The sequence below is a fragment of the Stegastes partitus genome, unplaced genomic scaffold (assembly GCF_000690725.1).
Source record: "Stegastes partitus isolate 25-593 unplaced genomic scaffold, Stegastes_partitus-1.0.2 Scaffold8, whole genome shotgun sequence".
NCBI lineage: Eukaryota > Metazoa > Chordata > Actinopteri > Pomacentridae > Stegastes > Stegastes partitus.
The window spans coordinates 1,065,898-1,085,773 of record NW_007577739.1 but is presented as its reverse complement, the minus strand read 5'-3'; the positions used below and the strand labels follow the sequence as shown (position 1 = coordinate 1,085,773).

General features: G+C 42.4%; 3 protein-coding genes across 6 annotated transcripts in view; 1 reads left to right on the top strand and 2 right to left on the bottom strand.

Moving 5' to 3' along the window:
* Nucleotides 1-1,236, bottom strand: part of aspg (asparaginase homolog (S. cerevisiae)) — a 16,257-nt gene extending 15,021 nt beyond the window's left edge. For all 4 annotated transcript variants that reach the window (XM_008283451.1, XM_008283460.1, XM_008283478.1 and 1 more), the window contains exon 1: nt 447-1,236. In XM_008283451.1, the coding sequence (XP_008281673.1) occupies nt 447-699 (253 nt within the window). In that variant the 5' untranslated portion in view covers nt 700-1,236. The remainder of the gene's footprint in view (nt 1-446) is intronic.
* A 6,874-nt stretch (nt 1,237-8,110) lies between these two features.
* arf6b (ADP-ribosylation factor 6b) lies at nt 8,111-10,795 on the top strand. Its single transcript, XM_008283440.1, has 2 exons — nt 8,111-8,217; nt 8,440-10,795. Exon 2 carries the CDS (start codon nt 9,177-9,179, stop codon nt 9,702-9,704), a length of 528 nt encoding a protein of 175 aa, XP_008281662.1. The 5' UTR covers nt 8,111-8,217; nt 8,440-9,176; the 3' UTR covers nt 9,705-10,795.
* An 8,236-nt stretch (nt 10,796-19,031) lies between these two features.
* vcpkmt (valosin containing protein lysine (K) methyltransferase) overlaps nt 19,032-19,876 on the bottom strand; it is a 3,397-nt gene continuing 2,552 nt past the window's right edge. Inside the window, exons 3-5 of the mRNA XM_008283430.1 lie at nt 19,643-19,715; nt 19,385-19,504; nt 19,032-19,298 (exon numbers count right to left, since the gene is read on the bottom strand). Coding sequence (XP_008281652.1) covers nt 19,191-19,298; nt 19,385-19,504; nt 19,643-19,715 — 301 coding nt within the window. The 3' untranslated portion in view covers nt 19,032-19,190. The remainder of the gene's footprint in view (nt 19,299-19,384; nt 19,505-19,642; nt 19,716-19,876) is intronic.

Here is a 19,876-nt window from a genome sequence, read left to right as displayed (position 1 = left end):
CATGAATCTGCTCAGACCACCACCCAACAAGTTGCCCAACAGCTCATGTCAACATCTAGTTACTCATTGAGAGAGTCGGTGATGTTGCTCAAACTGCATCATGACTGTAAGCAGCTGAATTCATTAAAGGTTCACCAGCTCCAGCTGACTTCAGGACTTCAGGTTTCACCTCATAATGCTTCATGTCTCACTAATACTCAGAAGACAGTTTACATGTGTACACTAGAGTGCGGTTTCATTTAGCCTGCTATCTGCTATCACCTTCAGCTGTGTGGCTAAGCTGTTTGCTGGACTATTTTAGGATGCGTGTGGGTGTCACGCAGGATTTACCACAAGCCTCGTGTGCACAGACACATGTGGCAGAAACACGCCGACCCAGCCTGCTAGCAGCAGCCTGTAGCTAACCGCGCTGCCCCAACATAACAGCACACAGAGGGGCAGTTCACCGTCGTCATGAAGCGTCATCCCGATGGTTCCTCCGGTGTTGATGACCAGGACTCGAGCCTCGGCGGCGGACGGGGAAGTCACCGGGTCGGTGATTTCTATCGAGTTGCAGCTCGACAGCTTTCTCCTCCGGGACGGATGCCGCTGAACGTTTCGCGTCGTGAAAACCGAGTCGTTGACTTCTATCATGTCCAGCGTGGGCTGTGACAGAGCCCGGGCCAGGGATGTCAGGCTGTTGAAGCTGGAGTCCGCCATGATGACTTCTCGGGAGCCTCTCGAGCGGCGCTGCTCCTTTAACGGGGATCAAAACACGGTGGTCCTCAAGTGCTGTCGGGTCTCACGTGAAGCTCCTCCCGGGATGTGTCGTGAACGGCGGACAGACGAGTGATGCAGAGGCAGGAGGACGGACTCATGGTGTAAGGGATAGTTCAGGAAGCCCACTGCTGACCACTGTCCCTCATCTCGGACCCTCTTCGGTGAAGTTTCGCCCTTGAACCGCGGATGGACAGTGTCCGCGCTGACGTCAGAGGTGTGGGCGTGGCCTGCGCTGACACATGATGGACGGTGTCAACACGCGGAGCCGCAACAACATGTCAGTGGGGCTGCTGGTCAAGGTTACACTTGGTGACCCGGATCTCTGCTGCCTGACCCCCCGTGTTTTAACCTTTCTTTTGTTTTTCTAGCTTTTATATTTTTGAAACAGTCATTCTGCTCTTAGTCTGCCACACTGTGTTCACTTCAGCCATTTTTCTATTTTTATAAACTTAATTTTACTGTATTTTCTAACTTGTTGTGATTTGGTGTTTTTGTTTTTCTGCTCCTGTAACTAAATAATTTCCAAGGTCTGGGATAAATAAAGTGTTTCACAACTGCTCAGTCCAGACTTTCAATCCTTTTGATACACAGATACTGGGTAAACTGTAGAAGAATTCCTAACAACAGGTAAAAAATCAATATGTTAATAAACAAACAAACAATGGAATACTTTAACATTCTGAAAGTCTACAGAATATGTTGTACAGTCATTGTAAAAGAACAACTAATTGTTTGTTAAAATGCTGTTTTTATGTGGACATTATTTACAGTTTTGTGCTTTTTTACAGTGAACATAAAAATGTTATTTTTAATTTATGTGATTTTATGAAATATTATTTTAACTAAACAAAACAAAGTAAATCTATACTTTTTTAAAAAAAAAAAGCTTTACTGAAGTCAAGTTAAGTCTATCATCCCTACAGGCAACAGATCCGGTCTGATCATTATTAGTTATTTATTTGTAGTGTCGTATTATGTGACTTTATGGATGAACCCTTTCCCATTACCAGCACCTGCATCTCTTCTTCTGCACTATTTAAAGTTTCTGCCACCTACATCACTATCAACTAATTATCACGTATTGAAATGAGCATTAATAACCTTTTGAATACACAATCTGACTCCAGGCACACATTTAAACATGACGTGTAAATCATCATATATAAGACTAATTCAAAGGCCCACTGATCATGAAGCACTGGTCTAGGCTGAACTCACTGTATTCACATTTACATTCATTTTGCCCTGAAATAACTTTAAAATAGTGCCATTAAGCAGTTTAATTCTAAAGATTTGTGGACTCAGGAACTCACAAACAATACATATGAATAACAGTATAATAGTAATATATTTGAATAACAACTATTACATGCAAATGCTGTAGTTTTGTATGCAGCAGCTCCAGGGATGAAATGAACACTACAAATCCTCTAAGCAGGGTCACCTTATACATGAGGTTTTGTCTGAGCATTGCAGGGAGTCTTGGGTTCTCCCTCATTAACGGTTTTGGGTAACAAACACATAACCTGCATTCTGATGCATCTTTATACAACAATATTTGCCTTTTCTGCATCAATTTATGGTGAAAATGTCTTTATCTGTGTTAAAGAAAATTCTAGACCCAGGTGCAAAGTGTAATAGAAAATCATGCAGTGAGGCTGGCGGTCATTATCTCAAATATTTACTCTCCTGCAGATTAAGTTTTCTCATTTAATACGATCCCTCCAAAGTCAACAGCACAGAGCGTTTTCAAAATAAAGGTCCTGCTTGTTTTATGTTTTTATACCAGGGGAGGACACATGGATACATGTTCAGACGGATGTATCTCCTGTGTCACACCCCAAATGGTCATTACCATTAACTATGTTTGTCTTACTCATTTATATTGAATCAACTTTTTTGGCCAAGTTTGTAAACGCAAACAAGGAATTTGGCTCTGGGGAATCTTAGCTCTCTGTATAAGAAATAAAAGAAATAAACCAGAGCAATAAAAATAAGAGTAAGAGCAATAAATAGCAGCATTTACAGATATGCATATTGTATAATTAAGCCATCCCATACACCTTAATATAATTAAATTTCATATTTTAAGTAAATGATGTAATTTTTTTGATTGTTGCAAGTTTACATTTTATTATCATTAACACTGCTACAATGGTTTTTACTTCATTGTAATCAACAGTATTGCTCTTATTATTTTCAGAATCAGAATCAGAATCAGAAATACTTTATTCGGGGAAATTGCTTTTAGTTGCAGAAGCCCCCAATCAAAGTCTTAAAGAAGTAGAAGTAAAGATATATAATAAAATCAAAAATATTAATATGAAAATAAAATGTAAAAAAATAAAATATAAGACAAAATAAATATACATTCTTGCTGTCATAAGTGTATATAAAATGTGACTGTGTGACATATTAATGTGACCCTGGCTGTAGTTCTTTGGATCTAGGTGACGATCAGAACACGTAAACACAACTACCTTGTGAAAATCCACACTGGCAAGTGAAAAAAAAAAACCATTAGCAGCTCTGTGTTTTTGGGGACACGTTTGTTGAAACTTACCTCAAAATGTGGGCAGTGGGAAACAGGAAGTGGGCGTCTACTGTGTGTCTAGACAAAGTGCACAAATCAAACGATGACCTGATTTTAAGCCTCGTTTCTAGTGCAATATGGTAATGAGGAAAGTTTAAAAAACACTATTATTATATAGTTTAACTTCATGTCAGCATGCAACAGCTGATTTCTTGGGACAAGTCGTGAACACAACAGTGACAAACCACCACTGTTTAAAGCTGATATGATGCGAGCAGTTGCTTATTTCCATCTTATCATCTATTTCAAATAATTTCACTGTTTTTTTTTTTAGCTGTATTTTTCGTCTCTACAAACTTTTAGGGAACTATTATATTCACCAGCGACTCTCTCTGTCTCTAACGTGTCATTCGGTGCTGAGCAGTCGGTGTATTTTGGGTTTTCGTCTTCCTTTTGCAGCAACACCTCAGAACTTTCCTCACTGTAAATAGCACTTTACAGGACACACCTAGTGGTTTAGTAGGAGTGAGGAGTTCATTTAGTTTGCTTCCTTTTTCTCACGTTTTTTTGGTTTAGGAGCCCAGGATAGAAAGCTGTCATTATCCTGTTGTTGTCTTTGTTAGGAAAGTTTAGGGTTGATGGAGAACTTTTCCCTCAGCTGTAAAGAAGGTTAACCTAGACTTGGGACGTAACACTTGTATTTAAAAACATGTAATCTGTTTTTATCAGAATGTAAATTTGAGTTATATTGGTTGAAAAAAACATGCTACCAAAACACAGATCTGATTTATTAGTCAGTGCTCATCATGGCATACAAAAGGCCAAAGACCCATGTTGTGATAAATTTATCTTTTTAATGGATATAAATATTAAATTTTTTAAAAAAAAATCCTACATATTGATGGCTGCTGCATGTGAGGAAGCTGTTTTAATCACACTTTTTGAAGCAAGCTGTAAACATACATCACCTGGTGCCAGTTTATAATCAGTCATCAGCCAGCTGAGGTTCAACAGATCGTATCACAAAAACTACAAAAATTTAAACAAAAAGCATCAACATGCACCAACAAGAGGAATAACAAGAAAACCAAACCTCATTGAGTATGACCCCAAAATGAGTTTCACATTTTTAAAAAAAGGCAACTTTAAGCAGCAAATGGACAAACGTGTTTTCTTCCATTAGAAATGTATATAGTAATAGTAGAACAATACCATAATACAATGGCTAGTAAAATGTTGTGGCTAAATATTTGCATGATTAAATGCAAACAACATTTCAATGCCTCACAAAACCTGATTTACTTGCGCGGCTGCTTTTGCCTGTAATACCAAAGTAAATATGTTCTTCAAACATGTGTAGTTAATGTGCTCCTTACATCACTGGTTCCACCTTCGCTGTTCCTCCCAGAACAAGTCCAAATGTCTGCTGTGAAAAAGTTGAATCACTTCTAACAGGCTGGAGATTTAAGTGATTGGAATATAAATGCAGATTAAGAGTTGGATTTAAATAATGATATTTGTAGTTTTAAGACAGTTTATGAGCATTTAATCGGTTAGGTGGAGGAAGGAAAACATCTGTAACAAATTATGCACATCGTTGTCATGTCACACACATACAAAACATTAATTGCTTACAGAAAAGAATATAAATGATTCATCCATCCATCCATCATCTCTACAGGTTCACCTGGACAGGTAACCAGTCTATCACAGGGCTACACTTAGAGACAGACAACCAAGCACACTCATATTCACACCTACGGACAATTTACAATCACCAATTAACATGTTCAACATGTTTCTGGACTGTGGGAGGAAGCCGGAGAACCCGGAGAGAACCCACGCTGCACGGGGAGAACATGGAGACTCCACGCAGAAAGATCCCAGGTGTCCTCGAACCAGCGACCTTCTAGCTGGTTACCTGTCCAGGTGTCCCCTGTCTTCACCCTGAGTCAGCTGGGATAGGCTCCAGCCCCCCGCGACCCTAGTGAGGATTAATACACTGCATAGATCATGGACGGATGTTTTCTGGGTGTGTTTTGATGGAAAACTGACAGTTTTATGTCTTAAAATTTTAATCTACAACACAGTAAGAAGTGCAAAAGCTGAAAGAGTCCAGATACTTTGTGAAGCCACCGTACATGTCTGTAAATGTGAGTTCTCTTAAACTGACTCAACCTAACTCCTCACTCTTCACTCCTGAGTTTGTAGAAAAAGGCTCGCGTACATTAACTAACAGACGTCCTGGGTTTAGTTTCCAGCTTTACTCATCCGCACCCAGCAGAAAATGAAAGGTTTTGTTTACAGCAAACATTTGTCTGCCTGCTTGCTGGCCCCTTAAGCCATGAAGACAGAATAATCTGCTGTCACAACGCACTGCGGCACAGTCAAACGGATGCTTCATAAGCAGTTCAGGTCGTCCAGTCGTCACAGAGTTGAAGGTCTTACTGTTTTTCCAGCAGCACGTCCAAGAATAAAACACTGACAAGATACAGAGATGCCATTTTTAGCTGCTCCACACAGTTCTTGAAGAATTTAAGATGTTAAAATCCTCTAACTTCATTAAAGGTGTTATTGTAGTTATTATTATTTTGGAGAATATTGAGCCTGATGCAAAACTAACCACACAACAGAAGACTAAAAACCCAAATGTTGCATAAAACCATTTTGTAATGAGTCAGACAAAGATGTTCTAATTTTAAATAGATGTTTTCCTTCAGTGCTTTTATTTTTAGAAAGCAGGAGGGATTTTCATTTTTCTTGCAAAGGCGGTTGCAACTTACATCCACAATGAATGAAAGAATGAATCAATCAATCAATCAATCAATGACTGGTCAGATGAACAAGAGAGAGAAATAAAACTCATTTTATTCATTAGTTCATGGTTAACACACATATTTTTAAACAATTAGGCTACTATAAGTTGTTCAACAAATCCTTTTTAAATATATATATTTCTAGGTGTGAGGTACAAGTCGTCTGTCATTTTGAATGATGTCAGATCACACAGACTCTGGAGAATCCTGTAACATACTGTCGCAGGTGGAACACATCTCCAGCAGGTAATGTGACATCAGATGGCTGCAGTGGTTTAATCTACTGAAAGAAACCGACGTGTAGAACGCAATTAGAGCCACCGAATTAACACTCAGCTCAGTTTGAGTTCCTAAAACTGTTGCTATTTTTCAATTTATGGCAGTGTCTCCGACGAGTGTAACATAAAACTCTAAAATTAAGAGATTTATGCTTATTTAAGAAAAAAGAATAGTCTAGGATTGTTTAAGCTTGTGAGACTACATTTTACGTAATCCAATTTTTACAGAGAATTATACAATCAACACTAAGTGAAAGAATTAAAATACTGATTATGGTGAATAAACATTTGGAAACCAAACCTGGTGCATTTATTTTTAACTAGAAGTGAGGGAAAAAAAAGTCTAAATCCTCACTTTAAACCTGTTCAGGACTTTTGGAGTCTTTTGGTCTCCAGGCCATTTGGTTTAGGTGACAGGTATTGTTTTAAATATAAAACAAAAATATAAAAAGAAAGACATTTGTCATGCATTTGGAACCAAAAATACGTCAGCTTATCAGAACATTTATTTAACATAGTATAAAAGTCTATAATGAATACCAACAAGTATTACAAACAACCCCGAAAGACCTTCTATGTATGGCAGCATGAAAGTCCTGAATATGGTTAAATTCACTTCTTTCAATAGTTAATAAACATTTGGCAACCAAATCTGATGCATTTATTTTTAAATAGAAGTGAAAAAAGTTTATATCCTCACTTGAAATTAGCTTTTATCAAAAAACATTTGTCTGCTTTTTGGTTGTAATATTACAACCAAAAAGCAGACAAATGTTTTTTACATTGTACATATGTGTACTTTTATCTAAATAAAGGATGGAAATATTTCTTTCCGGAACTTTAAAGTTCTTTCTTTAGAGCTTTAAAGGGTTTACGTCTCAAGCCAGAACCTTTGTGGGTCCACTGGGTCACATATAAGTAAACACTGCATCTTTTCTGTGAGACCAAACAGGGGGTATCTGAGGACATGGTTTCATTTTTTCTTCTCTGCCAAAACAGTGCCATCAATAAATTTCTTGTTGCTGCTAAAAAGAAATTCTTCTGCAAAACGTTTATAGAAAATGCAGAGCGTACGAGGACAGCTAAACATTAAATTAGAGTATTTTGTTTTGAATCAAAGATGTCTTTTTAAGTCTAATTGAATTTGTCGGTTCCAGTCAGTGAGTCACAGACAGGCACCAGTGGGGCACTGTGGAGGAATGCTCAGTGTCATTGACTAAACGCAGCGGTTTGTGTAACAGACAGTCTAACAAAACGCCAACAACAGAGGGCTGTTAGGGCAGACGAGGCAAAAGCCCCAAACCAACAATCACACATGGGACTGAACTACTTCCCACCACCACCAGGGGGCGGTGTTGCCCTTCACGTCACTGAAAAGTCAGCAGACTGATCACGTCTAAACATTTCAAACTGAAAATATCTCCCATTCTACACATCACTGTGTATTAATAAATATATTTTTTTATATATTTAATGTGATACCAGCGTCTTTAGCGGCCACCGGTGTTAATACAGATTAACGGTGCGTTTAAACATTAATTACTGCCTGTATAAAGTGAACTACTAACTTTAATGTGTAAAAAAAAACACACAATCTATAGAGAAAACAAGTCGCGTAACACAACTTGTTATTTCCAGTGAGTGTGTGTGTTTTATTGTCTGTGCTGCTGGCCCAGACAGTCAGAGCAGCGGCTGAATGAAGTAGACGGGAGGAAGTGGCTGTTAATGCAGCTCCACACCTTTCCGGGGTAGCAGCACTGCGACCAGCTCCACTCAAAGGAGAAAGACGAGAGCTGGGTGTATTTACCGAGACAGGAGGGGTAGATAGGAGGTAAATATCCCACATTTCAATCAACCGTTCAACTCGTAAAGATCGCCGCCACACATTTTGTCATTGTCGCATGTGTTTCATGTCCAGATACGACTAGTTTGCTGCAGCTAACTACCGTTAGCTAGTTAGCTCGAGGCTAGCTCGCTAGGCTAAGCTAGCTGGTGGTTAGCTTACTAGCTTGCTAATTTTTAACGTCTGACCCTCCTTTTAATCTGTTTTCAGGGGGACGAGAGTTTCGCAAGTGGATACGCGTGTTTGTTGGGTCACTGAGGTTTTTTTTTTTAACCTCCCGACTCGTCCCTTCCACGGTGAAGTCACCTGGCGCGACGCTTGATGGAGTAGCCGCAGAAAGCTGCTTTTCTCTGGTAGCGGTGAAGAGAACAAGGGCGCACCCGGTGAGGAGCACCGCCACACACAAACCACCAGAAGGAATTCACAAGTACCGCGGCTTCTTTTTTTTTTCTTCCAAGGAGGGGGCCCTTAAATACACGCCGTGTCTGCTTGGTCTGCAGCTCCCTAATCGCCACGGCCTGTATTTGTCACACCGCTTTCTGTTGATTTGGGCAAATACAATGAACGTCCTGCAACAGCTGCTGCCAAGTTCTTAGTGTGACCGTGCCATGTTGTGTACAGGCCCTGACAACACTGTGCTGCTGCTGCTGCTCTGAACATAAATGCCCCTGCACTTAACAGCATCCTGACAGACTTTCAAGTCCCCAAAGTCTACCGTTTGTTAGGTTTTTAACATGTGTGTGCATTTTTGACTTTTTTTTTTCTTCCTCCTCTCCTTCCAACGTATGCTCTTCACTGAGTCATGTGTTCACCAGTCAGCCCGTAATAAAAAGCTGAAGCTGTATTGTACGTGAATAATCATCATCATCATCATCATCAGCACGGTGTCAGAAACTTTTATTTTTTTCTCTCGTTAGGAACAAAGTATTTATGCACAAGAGTTCAAGATGGGGAAAATGCTCTCAAAAATTTTTGGCAACAAGGAGATGAGAATATTGATGCTCGGACTGGATGCTGCTGGAAAGACAACAATCCTTTACAAACTGAAACTCGGACAGTCTGTGACCACAATCCCCACAGTCGGCTTCAATGTGGAAACTGTCACCTACAAAAATGTCAAGTTCAACGTGTGGGATGTTGGAGGCCAGGACAAGATCCGTCCCCTGTGGCGACACTACTACACGGGCACCCAGGGGTTAATTTTCGTGGTGGATTGCGCGGACAGGGATCGCATCGACGAGGCGAGGCAGGAACTCCACCGCATCATCAACGACCGGGAGATGAGGGATGCCATCATCTTGATATTCGCCAATAAGCAAGACCTTCCGGATGCCATGAAGCCACACGAAATCCAAGAGAAGCTCGGATTGACCCGCATCAGAGATAGGAATTGGTATGTTCAGCCCTCCTGTGCGACCACAGGTGACGGACTGTATGAGGGCTTGACATGGCTAACCTCAAATTACAAATCTTAATGATTGAGTGCTGACTGTTTTAGGTCAAAACTGTAATAAAGTTGCAAGTAACAAATAACTTCTCGAAATGAGTATGGTTAAGAAATTTGATTATCTCCCATTTATTTTTAATACTACGTTTACCCCATGACTAATTTATCTTTAACTGGGTTTGCCGGCTTAAAGTTTGCTTGTACTCTGTAGCAGGCCTATATCACATTCATTATTATTGGGGCTTGCTTGATGAATATTGAATTAATTGATTCTAAGGTTAAAGCCACAGAGATCACCGCCTTTGCCTGTTCTTTTTTTCCTGTTTTATATAATTTTTTCTAATGAAGCTGAGGAGTTTTTATCTTCATTCTTGGACTGAAGCTTGTTTCGAGGTTCTTCTGTCTCTGTTGCGTTGAGCTTGGATCTTTTTTTCTTCTGAGGCGAGCTCTTCAATGTCATGTAGCCTACTTGAAGAAGGACTTTGACATTTGTTTTAACACAGTACTGTGATGGAAAAGTATTCCTTCTCGATGGTGTTGAGAAAGAGGAAAAAAAAAAAAAGCAAGTTTAAAAGGAAAAAAAAAAAAATATCACCAATGCTTACATTTCATTGTCATCAGTCTGGGCATCAGATAAAAAATTACTTGGGACATGTTTTTGTTACCCCACCCAGTACCCTTATGTGGGCTATATAGTTAACTGATTGACCTTTTGTGTCATGTCTTGATACCTAATTGTGCTGAATATTCAACAAATAGGCCTCCAGTAACTCTTAAACATGCTTGTCGGGATGCATTTTTAATTTTTTGGGTAATACGTAGTCAGTCGACTCAATCTTTCCAAAGGAATGTCATTCAGCTCTGTGCTCTCAATCTGATACCACAGTTGATTAGTCTCAGTATTGGGACATTATATGATAGCCTATATCTGTAGCATGAGTACGAAAGTACATTAACCCTACATCAGAGTCCATCTGTCGTGCAGTCAGAGGGAGCTGTTTACTGGTGAAATGTTGAACGACACCCTGTGGTGCAGCTCTTACTCCTATTTTGACTGGGGGGAACCATGTACAGAACAATGTCATTGTAATGTCTTATTAAAAAAGTGATTTTAAATCCGTTATGTCTCGTGTGTTTTCAAGGGTTAAAGGCAGTTTGCATGCGTGTGTGTGTGTGTGTGTGGGTGATGAAACCGTTTCAAGTTCAGCGAAAGAGAAACTTTAGTTAGTGGCAGAGCTCAACATATATACAGCGGTTTAAAAAAAGAAACATGGGAAAAAACTCCCGAGTTCAAAGTAGGAGTGTGCAGTGTTAAAATTCTCCTGGGGTTTGAGTGCTATTGGCCAGCGTCTTTATGAAGGGTTATATGTCCACCCTCAGTCGCTGGCCTCAGTTCCCTTGCCAGTAAATGGGAAAATGTACAAAACAGGAAGTCCAACTGCTGGTCTTTCTGGAACAACAACGGAGCCACATGATAGTTTGCATGAGAGTCGGAGGGGCAGCGGAGATATACAGCTGAATTGTGAATTCTTTTCGAGTGTTGCATGTTGGTCGTGAGCCACAGTCGAGTAGATGCTGAGCTGTCAGCTGCGACTTCCTGAGTTTGCCTTTGCTTGGGACTGGCGTGAAGAAAAAAAAAAAGCGAGCCTCAGTCGCTTTTATTCAGCGACACTGAAGTCAGTGTAATGAGTGGAAGGCTGTTTTTGAGAAGTAGAAAATGTTACGCAACACTCATCATGTTCTGTGATTAAGTTAAACCATATTTAGGAAATACAAATTACCTGAGAAGAGAACACTTTGGTGACCTTTTCTCTCGCTACAGTGTTGAGATAATTGTTGTATCCTTTAAAAAAACAAACTAATTAGCTCTAATAGCTGGTGTGTGCTCGTCTTTCAGAGGCGAGTGTGAGCTCAGTCCAGAACCCTGTAACGTCAGAACCTCGAGCAGATGAGACACGTCATTTAGTTTCTGTGTTGTTGCCCTTTATTAATCTGCTAAAACACTGACCTCATTCTTATTCTCGCTGCAGTCATTACTTCCTAGTTTGGAGTTTAAAAAAGGACGTTTCATTAAAATGTTCCTTTAAAAGTTCAGCTAAACTCTGAGGCACTGGAGGAATGTTTTAATTTGAATTAAAGCTGATTACGGCGAGGGCTTTAACTCCTGACAAAGACAGGATTGATGGTCGTAAATGATCTAAATATTAGTACTATTCCACAGATTTCCTCTTGTTTTTCTACACAGCATTATGAGCGACTGTGTTTTTTCCACTCGTTTTACACATCTACGGTACAGTAAGCTGCTCAGAAGGTTCAGAATTTGCATTTACAACCCTGTGATGCTCTCTGTCTCTCTAAGCATTCACTGCCGCTGTGCTCCTCGTGCATCTGCATCCACAGACGTTCAGGTGTTTCGCGGCGGTGGCACCGGTTCCGTGGAAAAAATCTGGTGCTTGAGCGAGTTGCTGAAGAGAGGCCTCAGGATGTTTGCTTTAGCACCACAGAGGTTTCCGTCAAACAGGTCAGGTGACGGAGACAGATATGAGTTGGCTGCTGCAGAAGACGTTTCACACAACCCACATACATAATGCAGCAGTGATTTAAGCGCTCCATTAAAACAGGCATTAGTTTATCAGCTGCAAACGCTGCGAGTCAAGGAAGCATCCCGAGCTTTGGAGGGTGTTTGTAAATACTCGCTTTCAGTGCGAGCCTGATCAAGGGCCTCCATTAGACACCGATGGCAGCTTAATTGGGCTGTAATGGCCTCTTTGGTTCCCACCACTTCATTACAACCATATGATCCTCGCAGCTTTATTGGCAACACTGGGTCCCCCCGGGGCAAGGACAGAGACTGTAAGCAAGTTTTAATGACCTCTCCTCTGTAAAGATGAGACCTCCTGGCCCTCGTGTCGACTCCCTCCGCGCTCAGCTGGAATTCCTCACACTTCCTGAGAGGAAAGGTTAGAAATGGGGTTCAGGTCGTAGCAGAAAGCTCAGTAATAGGTTGCTTTGTGTAATGAAGCCCATTCTTCTTGTTTATGAAGTGTTGGGTTTGGTCAGATTGAGCCTGCTTGTGTTCTATCTCACCAATGAAATCGAGGATAATGAGCACTTGTTTCGCATAGCTCACCGGTGTCATAACTCGCAAAATAAGACGGGCTTAAACTCTTCCACCGGTCTGCACAAGAATGCGTATGACAGATCGGTCTTAGGCGGCCAGAGTGCCTGTTTGTTGCGGTGGTTTCTATGACGGCGGCCTGATGGGAGCTGGGCCAGCGTGGACTGGTGTTTTTGGTATCACATAGGTGGCTGACTGCGCTGCGAGTTTCCAGTCAGTTCCTCTTTATTCTGCATGGAAAGAGGAAGAGCGGGGAAGAAATTGAAAGAGGCCGTACTCTCTGTTCTGCAATCGTGGAACGCGTATTTGTCACGTCGTCGTCGGCCAGCCCTTCCTCTGTCACAAAAATTTAAAACAGCTCAGGAATAGCTGTTGTGGGTGGTATTACAGCGCTACTCCTCCCATGCCTACAAGCCTACCCCGAATTATGTTTGCGGTTTTCAGGGGTGTGGTTTGTCTTCCTCGCATGTCTTCACTTCCTCTTCACTCCAGCTGCAGAGTGGCATTTCTGCAGGTAGCACTAATATACGACTCTTTTTTTTTTGGGCCTCGAGTTGCTGACTTAATGTTGGCTAACAGTTTCACAGCCACACCCAGCCAGATAATCTCAGTAGGATTTGCAATGCGTGCAGATACAGATATTCTTGAGCACCATTATTAAAAAGCAGTTTATTTATCTGCCAAATGGTAGGAGGGAACACCTACTCTAAGCCACAGTTCACACAGCTGGCTCACTGGCTGCTTCTCCTCAAGGACAGTTAGAACAGCCTCTCTGGTTTTGAAACCCCCTCTCTCTCTGTGTCCCTGGTTAATTCTTGAGCTGCAGCCTCTTCGACTCTGCTGTTAATAATGAACTCGCGCACACAGCTCAGTTTAAAAGCAGGTCCGGATGTGGCTGAAAGTTGTTGTAGGTTTCCTGCTGCGGTCGACGTCGTTGAACACCCCGGTGCATGTTACCGTTAGATAGCTGCTGCGCTCCTTTCTTTCACTACTGTAGGGTGTAACCTGAGTTTGTTGTGAGCGCAGGTGTTTAAGAGCAAGTTTCTACCCATAAAACAAAAAAAAAAAACGGCTGCGGTTTTAAACTGGGACTGTGCCGTGGTACGGTCCGGCTAAATGAGGTTGAAAATGCGAGGCTGTGAAGTCCAAGGTGCACTCTGGGCTCCGGTCCAACACACATTCCATTCATATCTGCGACTGAAGGTTACTTGCTGTGGTGAAATTGCAAATTCAGAGAACCAGAAAATTATGATTAAGTGTTGGAAGTCCACCTGACACAACCAATTTGTTTGTTAATAGATTGTCAAAGTGCTCATACAAGCATTAACTACATCATTTAAGCCACAAAGCGTACAGTTTCACTGGCCTATAATAACCATGTTTGCTTTTTCACCATCCAATCTAATTCCCATTACATCTGTAAGCCTCGGGGCTCACATGTATATTCCATTATGTGAAAATTTGTCCACACAGTCGGCCCAAGAATTGACAGATGTTAAACGCAGCTGTGGGAACTGACATTGTGTTTTGCAGCTTGAATTCAGGTGTGAGCGGCGTTACAGTATGGGAAAAGGAGGGGCCGGCGTTAGAAATGGTGCTGCAGCTCGAGGTCTCCTGAGTCTCTTGGCTGCAAGAAACAGAAAGTGCATCTGTTTCTGAGGCGAAATCAAGCCGATTGGGTGTTTTTGAGATAATGTCTTTGCTCAACGTGTTTGCTCAAGGCCTACAGTGCACAGAACACTGACCTTTGTCATTTATTTAACTTCACATAACCTCCACAACCCTCACACACAAACACTAAAGGGTGACTTTAACATCACAGTGTACAGTGATGTGGACAGGAGTCATTCACCCAGCAAGCAGCCCACAAGACTCATTCACAGCCTCCACACTCTGACTGACAGGATGATGAAGATCCATGCAAAGCAACCTCAAAGGCTTCCTTCAGCTGCTTGCCACCACGCTGTCACACTCCATGACTGACTACATCTGTGTATCTGACAAGATCGCTGTAATTACAGCAGAGTCAGTGTTTCGAGTGACAGTGCATCTGGATTAAACAACAGTTTGGGCTTGGAAGGAACTCTCAGATCTGTGGCAAGTCAAGCAACGCCGCCGCTGCCGCTGCTGCTGCTGCTGCTGCTGCTCGCTCACACACAGTCCAGATTCAGACTACTGAGAGGTAATGACTCAGGGAAACGTTACATACACAATCACACACCGCTCCCCTCCCCTCCGCAATTCTCCCCTCTGTGCTGGGCCACCACACATCCTAAAAATGACAAATACATCATTGCACTAGAATGCCGCGAGGACAGGAGTCACAGGAAGTTTCCTCAAAGCATGCGGTATTTCAAACACGCGGTCAATAAACTCGTACGTTTTTACTGATGCAACGTAGGAGTCGGTTCCTTCTTGATGGCTTTTATATGTCATGAACATTAGTAGTCCCCACAAACAGCAACAAGAGCAGAGGATGTTTGTGTGACTGTCAAATGCCATCGCTCTGAGCAATTACTGGACGAAGAGGAAAAGTCTGCACAATATTCTCACAGTGCTGGATTTGTGTCCCCTCTCAACTGCAGCACAGCTGTCTTAACAGCACCCCCGCCCTCCTCCTGCTCCCCTGCAGGGGTGGGGTAGGGGGGGAGTCAGCATTGTGTTTCTATAAGCTAGTTGTCCCGTCGGGCTTTGTTTTGCTGGCACAGTACCACCTCTTGCCCTCAAATGCACCGAACGAGAGCGCCGCAAATTATTAGCGTTGTTGTGTCTCATCATTCCAGATGGGGACGAGGACACAGAGAGGAAAGATAACACGAATCACATGCTCTGTTTTGGAGGCCTGGCCTGTTGTGTCTTTGTGGAGCATAAAGTTCAGTGTGCTCACTTTACCAGAGAGAAGGGAGGCTCTGTGTGGGTGCATAAGGAGTGGGGTTGGGGCTTTGCAGAATCAGAGGAGTCACACATTTTTTTGTGTGTGTGTGTGCAGCCTTTCTTCTATTTATAATCAGCCCAGTTTAATGTCTATTCTTGAGCCACTCCCTAATAGTTAGTGAGAAAATGAGTCTTCCTTTCTGGAACAGTGTCTCTTGGCTCCAGGCAGCGTGATGATGGTTGACACAAAGGATCCTCTGTGTCACTTGGCTGTGATGCAGCAGAGTGGAGCGCACCACACAGGCCGCCCCGAGTCCGACTCCCCTCCACCCATCTGGTTCGGAAGGGCCGCTGCACCGCTACCTCACGTTACCTTCTTTGTGAAGGGGGCTGCCTGCGTGCGGATGGAGTCCACGCCGACGCTGAACCGGACCGGGGCTGAATTACACATCAGCAGCAATCGCATAAAAGAGGCTGTTTTAGCATCACAAGTGATTGCAGCGGTGCACCTTAGAAATGCATTTAGCTAACCCCCAGGACTTGGAAGTGCAGGTTTTCCACACAAATAAAGAGTTATTCCTTCTAATAGCACCATCTGTTGGCAGAAAATGCCCCCATTCTGTCTTGCAGCGTGTACGACACAAGCACATGTTGATGGTTACTATAATCAACTGTAATGTGTATATGATAACAGATTACAGAGACACCGCTGCTTCACTGTGGGCTGTCCTCATTTACTGCCAGGCTCCCTCTATTCCCCTGTAGTGCTAGCCTAATTAGGCAACCACAAGACGACTACGCTGTTTTAATTATTTTTTTGGTTAACGTTTAAGGAGGAGACGGCACCGGAGAGACAGAAAAATAGAATCTAAGTTACTAGAGGTGCTATGGGTGGGCGCAGTGTTGATACACAGCTCCCTTCTACCCCTCTAATCTGCCCCCCCCATCCTGTAAACCCCTCTGGGTGCTGTCCCCGCCACACTGACGGGGGGGGACACGGACTTAATACCAGCTGTGAGCCAAATTAATTAGCCGAACATGTCCTGGTCAAAGCCAAAGGAGGCCTCGACAGTGGGCTAATTCTGACGGTGACAGTCCAGCTGCTGGAGGCGTAAGTGAGAGGGCAGAGGAAGGCCGCGGGGAGCGATTATCTTAAATGATCCGATGTAGTTATTTATAGTAACTGTTAAAAAAAAGCAATTAATCTCACTCTGTTCCGCTTGTTACGAGCATCGTCACTGACCAAGATTTACTGTACAGCTTTAAGGATTCGACCCAACCGCACCTCTGTCTTTCTCCATCGTATTCAAACATTTCACAATCACAGCTGGGATATTGGTTAATAATCAGTCAGTTGGGATAGCAAGGATTATAGTTGGACGTGTGTGTGTGTGTTTCCAGTTTGCTTGGTTTAGTGTTCACACAGCTGAAGCCTGGATTGTGATGAGACGCCTCAACAAAAGGAACAGTAAAGCTCCCGTGTGGTAAAAATGATCGTGTCTTGTGTTTTGTAGTGAACTTGGGCCACTTCTCAACCCCCACAACTAGTTAGCCTCCCAGTTTTGCAAAGCAGTAAGACCCAGGTGCTATGTGACGCCTAACTAACTAATAGTAATCCACCTCAAACCCGTGTGTTCGTCCTGACTGTGGCGGGAAAAGCAGCAGCTCATTGGTTTTCAGAGCAAAACAACCCTTTTAGCACCAGGAGCTACACAGTCATGGTGACAGGAATCATATTTGTTTTGAGCTGATAACCTGAAAGACACACTTGTGGAGATATTTGATTGATTTGCTGAAAAGTGGGGGCTCAATATGGGGCAGATTTCTGGTCAGCTTTGCCACCCTGGACCCCTGTAGAGCATCACAAGTATAACCATCAAATCAGGTTTATTGTCATGTTGCTGTGCATACACAGTAGCAAGATGAGGGAGCGTTTCTTTAGGAGCCAATAGCTTAAAGCAATTTAAATAAACAAGTGTTTGAATATCTGGATCAGCAGTTCAGCATTCTGTGGCATGAAGCTGTTGATCAGTCTTGAGGTTCTTCCTTTAACGCTCCGGAAACGTTTGCCTGATGGCAGCAGTTCATGGAGAGGGTGTGAGGAGTCCCTGACCATGTTCAGGGTCCTGCTCCTGCAGCAGTTCCTGGACAGAGGTGAGGGAAACTCTGATGCCCCTCTCAGCTCCTCTAACTATCCTCTGCAGAGGATCATTTCAATAATCAATAATCAATCTGGGCTCCTGTAGTCTTCTCTAAAGCCATTCGAGTCGTGACCTTCGGCGTAAACCCCACCCTGTCAACTTCAGCGTTAATATTTTCATTTGGCCGGCGCGCTGGAGGCCACCCTGCTCATTACACTACAGCTCTACTGTGTAAACAGAGAGCAGCATGAAAGGCCGTGAGGGGCCCCTGCATGCCTGTGGGAGTACGGGGCGTACTTCATGGTTTTATGCTTGAAAAAGAGCCATAATCTTCCACCTAATCTGGGGCTTTGGGTGGAATTCCCCTCACATGGACGGCGGACGCAGGCATACACTGTGCTGGCTCTGGTTTTAAAAACACTGTAAGTTAGATAAACACGTGCATTGAAAATTTGAGTTGTGATTTATTTTCTCACAGGTTAACGACACGTCTTCACGACTTAAGTCACCGTTTAGTCGTGAGTTCAGTGGCTTTGCCTTCACATAATAAAGTAATTGCAGTTTTATTATTTTATTATTATTGCATATAATTTCAGACTTTTTTAGGATTTTGAGAAACTGTTGCCCCCTAGTGGTCTAAATGGGTAATGTCTGAAGTCACTGCCTTCACATTTAGAAGAAAGGTTAGAGAGAAAACCGCTTTGACGACGACTTATCGCTGTCAGCAGGTTCTCATTTCCGTGGGAGGGACTCTTGGGATGACAAAAACTAATTCAAAAAAACGTTTAACAAACATGTAATTAGACAGATTATCCTGATGCAGCAAGAAGCCGCTAAACACTAAAAGTTAAATAATGCACAGCAGCAAAAACGTCAGCGCTCAAGAGCAGTTGGTTTCATTTTTGCAGCTTCTTGCAGATCACTGAGGTATTACTCAGCAGACTTTCACATCTGTTTAGCTGTACATTTGCATAAACGTTAAACAAAAAACCCACTTGCAATACTAGTCCTCAATTTCAACATCTAAATGAACACCAAGAGGCGACACTTAAGTCCTTTTTTTAGTCTCTGTTTGTGACCAATCTAGTTTAAACAGCTAATTTAACTGAAGACAGCTCAGTGGTGTCTGTGCCTGCACATGTCTGCCATCTAGCTTCACAGCTCCACAACTACACAGAGCAGTGAAGCAGCTGAAAGGAATTTTCACAACTTTTAAAACACGTTTACTCTGATCAAACATCAGAGATATATTTATTTCCACATTATAAAAACGCTTCCTTTGAAAAATACAATCGACAATGAATATTTTACACAAGCTGAGAAGACTTTTAACTCTCTGACTTCCACGTGATACATTAAAAAAAAGGAATTTCACCACAAACTATTGTGCTTTTCTTCGGATGTGCAGAATGTGGATGTCTGGGCTGCTAAACTCTGGGTCCTGTTTGTCTGACGGGATCCTCTCACAGCTGAAGTTTTGTTGCAGCAACTAAAAAGATAATGCAAAAGTGAGTCAGACGATCCCAGTGATGAATATCTCAACTCGGCGAGTACAAAGAGAACACAATTTCTAACCTCAAAAAACCGCCTTTCCACTTCTGGGTTGACGCCCTCAGTGCGCTGCTCATAGCAGCATATAATGCAGGTTTCTGGTCCACAAAGCAGCTTCAAGGTCTCCACCAGTGGAACAATCGACTGCGTGGAAATAAGAGATGACTCACAGTGAGAACTGCAGCTTCAACAGTCAGGGTTTTTTTTTTCTGGTTTAGAATAATGTTGCAATCCTGCAGAAGGGTTGCACTGGATTGAAAAGAGAAACGTGTCGCAGAATACCTGCTCATAATAGATGCAATCTGCCATGAGGACATAACGTGGGGGAGGCAGGAACTCAGACACATCTTCACCCCTTTAGGAAGAAATCAAACAGAACATGGGTTAGGATGCAGATAGGGTGTATTTCTGAAATCCAACTCAGCAAATAAAACAGTTTGTACTAGTGTTAGACCCTGCATCAAGAGCAACAGGAACATTTTTGATAGTTTCATATAAATGCATTAGATTCAAACC

What these genes read in the sequence shown, in the direction of transcription:
- arf6b (XM_008283440.1), top strand. Translation starts at nt 9,177, where the DNA reads ATGGGGAAAATGCTCTCAAAAATTTTTGGCAACAAGGAGATGAGAATA.